We start from the raw sequence: 9,071 nt of genomic DNA, 5'->3' as shown, positions 1-9,071 counted from the left end.
GAGTTGCCGCCATGTGATTGGCTGATTAGAAATCAAGTGTTAACGAGCAGTTGGACAGGTGTACCTAATAAAGTGGCCGGTGAGTGTATATAGTGTATTATATTGTGTTTTATAATGAACTAGGCTTAGTACTACATAAAACCTGCCTTATTATTGTGCATTTTTGAGACATAMCTGAATAATAATAAGAAGAAAAGAAAAGTATAATTAACCAAAAATCTCACAACCCCCCGCAGTTCCTCTACAGATCCACTAGGGGTTGCAATCCCATCTCTGAAGACCTCTGATCTAGATATTAAATCATCCATTTTAATCAATAAWTTTTTTTTATGACGAGGATGTTGTTTTAAAGGCAATTGTACACAAATTGCAGACYAAATTCTTGCGCATTTCAAAGCAAAAATCAGAGTTTTTTAGGGTTATGTGAAGAAGTGGTGAATGTTTAACATCTTACCTGTTGTGGATAAATATAGCATAACTCTGACCAGATGAATGAGCTAACAGCTAATCTGAGTGGAGCCAAAACTAAAGTAAGTACGATTTCAAATCTGCTTCAGTCTCAAATATTTCATTATTTACACAAAAGCTGTTCTACACATTTTTTTACACACCTCTGAAAAGCCTTTCATGACAGAGTTTTAATTCACAACGGCCGCCACAGCTACATCTTGTGAGATCTTTTGAGGCTGGGAGTAACGTGTGTGTTGAGGATCACTTTCGCCTACTACCACAACAAAATTTAGCTCAAATTTTTGCTAAACCAACTGAGTTTGAACCATTTCTGTATTAGCTGAGGGGAGATGGCTTCAGCATTCAGTATTTTGGATTTATCCTGATTCCAAAATATCGTTGAAGTTGTCCTGCCGACAACGCCAACTGTTATGGTATTATTTATTTAACAAAGACAGAAATACATGGTCCAAGAATGAAGGTACTCCGTGAGATGATCAGCTGAGTTTTATTGCAAAAACAGGAAACACAGAGAACAACCTGGCCTGTCTCTGTGCCTCTGCTTCTCTCTGTGTCTGTCTCTCCACACTGTCCACTGTTGAACGCTGTTGAGAGGCCTCATATACGTATTAACAAACACCATTCTGTCATCTTAGCAAGATTTGATACAAGATCAATGGAAAACACAAAGATTAGCAGTCTGATGAAAGTTTAGCTTTAACTCAAGTTTCATACCCAGGAATACAGACTGGCATGAAGAGCTCAAATAAACAAAAAATAAATAAATAAATAAATAAATAAATAAATAAATAAATAAAAGACGACATGGCAACAAGAGGACATAACAGAGGAGTAACACGAGGAGGCCCAGACTCGGCATGATAGCCAATAATGCTCAAACGGTGAGTGAATGGGAGTTGATGGAATAAATAGACAGAGGTCGATGGGAAGAGTGGCTGCAGCAGTGAGAATAAATAACACAGGGAGCAGAGACTGAGGACAAGTGGTGACACAAAGCAAACACAAAGACAAGTGACATAAGACAAAAAAGAGGAAATAAGCCAAATAAACAACTAACAAAAGCCAACAACGTGTTGTTGAGCTAACCGAAACAAATTCATGCTAACCGCTCAGACTGACTGTCACTATTTGCATTTCAACTACTTTTGATCATAAACCGAACACTTAACTGTGTGCTGCTGAGCTCGGCAGGGTTTAGCTGATGCCTCTCTGCATTAATGGCGCAGTTATAAAGTAGTTAATGTGCAACCAAGCAGAGCTGGGTCTCATGCAATATCTTGATGTGGACTTTTAGCTTTTGCCTACGTAGCAGCAGTTTGAGGTGGATTAAGCATTACAGCCCATTGTTCCTGCCTGGAGAACTCTTGCTCTCGTTTTTTTTTTCCCTTTTGACCTTCAACTTGAGATATGAGAGGACTGCAGTTTGTCGTGCGCAAGTTATGTTAGATTTAGTATTGAGTCTGTGACTGAACCGTAACCGAACCTGTCAAAGGTAAGAAAAAACTCATTCTGTTCAGTTTAAAATGTTTAGTTGTAACAGGTTAGTTATTGAATAGTTCTGTAAGAGGGTCTACGACAAATGYATTTAATAGACATGTTTATGATTTGTTTAGGGGCGTAGAATAAAAGAACTTGATAAATTAGTTACATCTGTTGCAGAAATACCAGCTTTAAATTATTAACTTGTTTAATAAAACTCCGCAAAAACTCCTCAAAACCAGATTTTTGGTGTTATTTCAGGAATGGGTTTGAATACAGTGAGTTCAAAGCGGACATAAAGGGTTCAGGGACCAGATTTAAACCCTGCTCACACCTGCCTGTAGCTGACAGGTGGTGGGTGCAGGCGYATTAAAAGCTGAGGTCAGAGTAAATAGGAGGACAGGAAATTGCAGGTGCGCTCAGAGCTGGGTGTGGACGCGGGCCGAGCCCTCCCCGACTCCCACACACTGACAGGAGAGGCTGGCAGCACKTTATCATGACGTTATCTAAAAGATAAATCTGTCCTTCCTGCGTGTAGGAGACGCCCAAACGTTCATTTCGTCCTGCAGAAGAACAGGTAAGAAGCATTTAAAATGATTTTMCCTCCTGTTTTGTTTCACTTACTCGAATCTCGGCAGTTTTGTGACGAGACGTCTTAAAACACTCGTTCAAGAGGATAACTTGAAAACAGACTTTCGGAGAATATTTTCCATGTGATCTGGATATTAGGATAGTGTAAATCTTGGGATGCGTCAGGGTGCAGCAGTGGAAAAACTCATTGTGTCTCTGAGTGAAAGGACAGACAGGTAACCCGCCCTACCTGTCTCAATAAAGGATTATTGTCCTCTTTTTCATCAGCTGTTTCTGAGCACATCAATCGCTGAACAAAACGAATGTTTACGTTACAAATATACGTGAACAAAAGTCACAAATTGAATGAAGCAAAGATGTCAACAGACGTGAACGTCAGCTTCGTTTCAATAAGGATGTTTATTATTAGTTAGGATAAAATTATAGTTAATTATTTATTATTATTATTTACTATAATTATTTTACCAGATGTAGCTGAAGGGCTCGTTGTTTTTAGTGTTTCGCCTGCGTTTTTTTAGGGTTTTGGTGGAAAAAAAGTGCTTTTATTGCAGCAAAACTGACTTTTTTTTTGTTTTTGATTCAGATCTATGTAATGTAATTTATCATATCTGAGCATTTGGAGGGCTAAACGTTTTCCTCCTTCATGGTTCAGTTAAAAGCACCTAAACTTAACCTACAGCTAAAGAAATGGGAACTGATAGCGCTACAAGGGCCTTTTTGCCGAGATATCGSTTGAATGATTCCTCTAAGTTTTGTCTTCTTTTTTTTAATAACCTTTCTTTTCTCTCATATTTGGTAAGTTAATTCTCAAGAGCAGAGGGCTGCTATTTAAGGCATGTGGGCAGCAGCTGGGACATTTCAACTGAACCGTCAACCTTCCAATCCCACTTTCTCTAACCTCTGCAACACCGCTCCATTTTAAGCTTAAAACGACTGATGAGTTCAATATATATAGTGAATAATAATTAAAATAAAACACTTTAAGTTGGTGCAATAACAATTCAAACTGAAGTAAATGTCAATTTTTGGACAAAACATATGTAAACAATTAAATGAATATAAATGTGTATAACAGAACTTAGCACAAAAAGTAAGTAAAATAATAGATTTGTTGTAACAATGTTTTTTGGCAATAAATCTTATATAAATGGAAATCTGGTTCAATTCCCTTTAAATGGTGCCACATTTGTAAGGATCATGCATTTATGGGATGAGCAAACAACTTCCTTTGCTTTTGCTATTGTTTTTTTTTTGAGCTTCTCTAAAAAGTCATTTAAAAACAGTTGAGCTCCTTATTTATTTGATTAAAAAAACACTTTAAGCAATAGATGAAAAGTTTTTATTTAAGGTTAAGTGATTTCTGGACGTTTGTTTGTGATGTTAAATATAAAGTCCTGAACCTGAACTGGAGGAGAGTCTCCTCTGATACAATGTCCAGCTGGTCCAGTTCCATCACAGACACACCTGGGATCCACCTGCGGCACAGATAAAGCAGGACTTCCTGGTCCTCGTCCTCCTGTCCTCAGCTGGACTCTCTCCTCGGCTCTTAAAGCTCGGCTGATGGAGGCGACGACTCATTAGTGCAGCTTCACCGTCAGAGCGGCAGAGCTTTTCAAAAGCTTCTGCTGAAAAGATTTCTTCACACGGCGGACGAGTCAAACTGAAGCAGCTTTTATTTTCTTTGAAGGAGTTCGAAATGATGTGCTCTGACTTGTGATGTTTAGTTTTTAACTCCAACTTTKGATGAACTTCTTTTTCAATGATTTATAAAAGAAAAAATGGTACTTTTTTTCTTGTTTACAACAAGATCATCTCTTTAAACGCAAAGCTTTCATACTCTTTAAGGACAAATATTACATTATAAACCTTTTTTTTCTCTTTGCTCTTTTAAATCACTCTAATTTACATGGTTTTAATCATTTTTAAAACTTTTGTTTCTCTTTTTATTTGTTTAATTTTTGTAGAACACTGAATTTATTCAGAGTAAAGAGGAGAGCTCTGCAGTACTTTAGTCTTAAAGCATTTAGTCTTAACTTTAGGGACTTATTATGATATTTAAAGTAAAACAAAACACTAATTTTGTTTTCTAACACACTCACGTTTTCTGCGAATCCATTAGAAATCTGCTGATKACATTATAGGAATATAAAAGTATAATAAATGACCATTAATGTCAAGAAAAGTGGAAAAATTAGCATGTGTTGTGATGTTTGAATCATATTTGTTAACTGTTTTTATTTATCATGAAAATAAATKAGTCAAATGACTCTTTTTGTTTGTTTTAGTTTGAGAAAATGATGAACGATAAGGACAGAGACGCATTTAGAAACGTCAGTCAGAAGCCCGGCCTGCAGATATGGACCATCAGCGTAAGTCTGTTTTAAGTGAAACCTTGGTTTTCTGCTTTTAAAGCAACAGTTCAGATCTTTTTAAGTGGAGTTCTGTGAAACGACTGTGAAYGGTCACTATCTTACCTGCTCCAGATRTCTCTTTAAAGCACTTTYCTCACAGATCCTGACCKCAAAATGATCAGAATCTTTGTCRYTTGCTTTCTTTAGAAGATGCAAATGGTTTCGGTTCCGTCCCGAGCCTTCGGGAACTTCTTCGAAGGAGACTGTTATGTTGTTCTAAACGTGAGTTCAGTGGCGGCTCCTTTACTCCAGAGTCTGTTTGATCAGGTTTGTGCTCCGGTGTGAGATTTAAACACGTTTCATTCATAACTCGGGACAGATAAGTAAGGCTCGGGGTTCGGGAGAGTCCGTGGACATCCATTACTGGATCGGCGCCGCCTCGTCTCAGGACGAGCAGGCCTCCGCCGCCATCTACGTCACCCAGCTGGACGAGTACCTGGGCGGGAGTCCGGTGCAGCACAGAGAGGTGCAGGGCTACGAGTCGCCGCAGTTCAGGAGCTACTTTAAAACAGGCCTGATGTGAGTCTGAAACACAATTTACTTCTGTTGTAATCTTCCTGAGTCTGGGTTTTACTGCGTAATCCTGATTAGGACACAACATACATTTGTTGTTTTGAGGATTAAAAAAAAAACAGGACGTTCTCCAACCCGGTTCATTAACTTTTCAGTTTTTATTGTGTGTGTGTTTGTGACCGTATAAGGCCTGATGTGTCAGTCCAGCTTTTTATTGCGTCTGAACTTTGGTCTAATCTCTCCGCAGCTACAAGAARGGGGGCGTGGCCTCGGGTTTTAACCACGTCGACACGAACGTCTACAACATCCTGCGGCTGCTGCGCGTCAAGGGGACGAAACACATCACAGCGACAGAGGTTTGTTTTAACGCTGCTGCCACAGAAACTGTCTGAGGAGAGCTGGGATTAGGGTTTCACAGGGATTAGGACAACATTCTGTGCAGTTTTTATTCCAGCTGCTCATGTGTGTGTCTCTGTGTGTGTGTGCAGGTTGAGGTGTCGTGGAACAGCTTTAACAACGGAGACGTTTTCCTCCTGGACATGGGTAAAAATATAGTTCAGTGGAACGGCCCTGAGAGCAACCGCAAGGAGAGGCTGAAGGTAATCCTGTAATCCTCACAGAGGGACGTCAGAAACACSAGAAAAATAAACAAACAGTCACACATTCTGAAGTTTTGTAATGATGATGAACCAAACAACAAACAAACAAATTAAACCAACAACAAAAAATGAACAAAAGAGCAGATAAACCTAGAAAATAACAAGTTGAAAGACAACAGATAAACGAATAAACAAAAGAAGAAACAACTGACTGAACCAACAAACATCTGGCCAAACAAATGCACAAACAAACAAGTAAAAAAATAAAAACCCAAACAAAACAAACAACCTACAGAAAGAAATGATCAACAAATAAAACAACGAACAAATAAATAAATACAAACAGACAAATCAAGAAATACATGAACATAGAGACAAATAAACAAAGAAAATAAGTTGAAACACAATACATAAACAAAAATACAAACAAAAGAAGAAACAAGTGAACGAACCAGCAAACAAAACAACTGACATACAAACAAAGAAATGAACAACAAATAAAGCAATTACCAAACAAGTCAAACAAGAAACAAACAAGTAAAAAGCCAACAAAACAAACCAACAGATAAACAAAAGAAAAAACAGCAACTGAATCAACAGATAAACAAACAAACAAATACACCAATAAACAAAACAACTGACCTATAAACACAAAAATGACCAACAAAAAAAAGCAATTAACAAATATGTCAAACAAAAAAACAAACAAAAAATCCAACAGATAAAGAAAAGAAAAACACAAATGACAGAACAGATATAAACAAATACACAAGCAAACAATCAAAACCAAACAAAACAACCAACTTGAAGACAAATAAAGAAAATGATCAACAAATAAAACAATCAACAAAGAGACAAACCATTGAAAAAATGAACAAATAGTCACATAAACCAAGAAATAAAACAAAAAACAACAACAACTACAAAACAAACAGCAAAACAAAATGAACGAACCAATAAACATATAAACAACTAGACAAACAAACTAAAAAGTAAACATGGCAACTTAACAAACAACTTACAAACAAATAAAATGCCCAACAAACAAACAAACAAACAAACAAACAAACAAACAAACAAACAAACAAACAAACAAACAAACAAACAAACAAACAAACAGATAAAGCAAGAAATAAACCAAACAACAAAAATAAATAATCATGTTTTCATAGTTGAAAGAACGTGAGAATAAAAACTCTTCTCTACAGATGTTTCTTCTTCTGGTCTCCGGCTGCAGGCGGTCCTGTTGGCTCAGGACATCCGGGACAGAGAGCGAGGGGGACGTGCTGAGATCTCGGACGTGGAGGGGGGACACGAGAAGGACTCGCCGGAGCTGATGAACCTGATGACAGCGACGCTCGGCCCGAAGCCCAGCCAGCTGAAGAAAGCCGTTCCCGATGACACGCCTGAGGAGGCGCAGGCCGGCAGCGTCAAACTCTACCAGTAAGAACTCAGATCATCAGCGCCGTCAGATGTTCCGCATCATGATGTCATAATCTGAATAATCTGACTTCCTGCCAGTGTTTTTGATGACTGTGGGAATATGGTGATCAAGGAAGTGGCCACACAGCCTCTGTCACAACACCTGCTTCACTCCGGCGTAATTCTTATTTTTTCTCTTATTAAATCAGGTTTAAATTTTTAAAAAAGTCCTGTCTCGTTGATTATTGTCTCTTTTCTCCCCTGGTTTTAGGACTGTTACATCGTGGACCACAGAGGCTCCAGTGTGATGGTCTGGAAGGGCAAAAAGTCCTCAAAGGAGGAGAGACAGAAAGCCCTGAACACAGCAGTGGTTAGTCCTKAAATCCAAGCTGTGGATTCATCATCAGTTTTAAAGTAATCACCTGTGTTTTGTTATTAACCTGGACCAACAGGGTTTTATTAAAGCCAAGAACTACCCGTCCAGCACCCCCGTGGAGGTGATGTCTGAGGGGGGAGAGTCGGCCATGTTCAAGCAGCTCTTTCCATCCTGGAAGGAGAAGGACCAGATTAAGGGTCTGGGGAACACCCACACTGTCGGAAAAATAGGTGACTCGGTTTTCAAACTTTAMGCTTATTGTAAATATTTTCTTCTTGATCTCTCATTTCATTCGTTTAAAGCAGTAGTTTGGATCTTTCCAGGTACAATTTTGTAGAATAAAAAAATAAAATTAACATATTAGTTGTTGATTGGAGTTATTTAAATGATTGGAAATAGAGTTTAATTCTGGCTGGACTGATGAACTAAACTCAATTTTTCAAAATTGATGTCAGTAAAAMCGTTTTCTACAGCAGGTAAGATATTTATTGCTCATTCAGTTTGAACRGAACCTCACTTCAGAAATGTGAACTATTGCTTTAAGTGTGTTTATATTTATTCTCAAACACAAATATCTGAGAAAAATTCTGACTTAATCTCAGAATGTTTACATTACGCTTGAGTTTACTGAAAAATTCTAACTTTTGATTCAGAATTGTAAAATTTTGAGATGAAAGTCAGAATTTTATTTTTTGTCTTTTATCTTAAAATTCTAACTTTTTTTCAGAATTTTGACTCTAAACTCAGAATCTCAGAATTCTAAGAATAAAGTCAAAATTCTAACTTTAATTTAAGAATAAAAAAATCTCACTCTTGTTTGCCAAATCCGACTTTTCCCTATACTTCTAACTTTAATCTCACATTTTCAGAATACTGAGAAATACTGAATTGTGAGATTTTGAGTTTAAAATCAGAATTCTTACAAAACAAAAGTCAGAATTTTGAGAATAAAGAGAAAATTCTGAGATTAAATTCAGACTTTAATCTCGTAATTCAGACTTAACGTCATACTTATTACTTACTGTTTTCTTAGAATACTGATTTGAGATATTTTTTTATGACTAATCTCAAAATTTAGAGATAAAAGTCCAAAAAATATTCTGAGATTAGTTTTAGAATTTTGACTCTAAAGTCAGAATTATGAGGGGAAAAAAGATTCTTGAGAATAAAAAAATTCTGAGGTTAAATTTTGGCTAAAATCTCAAAATC

The 9,071-nt window shown here is 37.2% G+C and overlaps 1 protein-coding gene across 1 annotated transcript in view; it reads left to right on the top strand.

Moving 5' to 3' along the window:
- Positions 1–1,683: 1,683 nt before the first annotated feature.
- vill (villin-like) overlaps positions 1,684–9,071 on the top strand; it is a gene marked incomplete in the record, with an annotated part of 12,329 nt that continues 4,941 nt past the window's right edge. The window contains 11 exon segments of the mRNA XM_014002180.1: positions 1,684–1,963; positions 2,489–2,527; positions 4,827–4,910; positions 5,100–5,174; positions 5,272–5,471; positions 5,713–5,821; positions 5,954–6,064; positions 7,302–7,507; positions 7,586–7,664; positions 7,758–7,856; positions 7,939–8,092. Of these exon segments, the coding sequence (XP_013857634.1) occupies positions 4,836–4,910; positions 5,100–5,174; positions 5,272–5,471; positions 5,713–5,821; positions 5,954–6,064; positions 7,302–7,507; positions 7,586–7,664; positions 7,758–7,856; positions 7,939–8,092 (1,108 nt within the window).

The sequence above is a fragment of the Austrofundulus limnaeus genome, unplaced genomic scaffold (assembly GCF_001266775.1).
Source record: "Austrofundulus limnaeus strain Quisiro unplaced genomic scaffold, Austrofundulus_limnaeus-1.0 Scaffold12, whole genome shotgun sequence".
NCBI lineage: Eukaryota > Metazoa > Chordata > Actinopteri > Cyprinodontiformes > Rivulidae > Austrofundulus > Austrofundulus limnaeus.
Note: the sequence above shows the minus strand (reverse complement) of the source record. Positions and strands in the feature narration are given on the sequence as shown.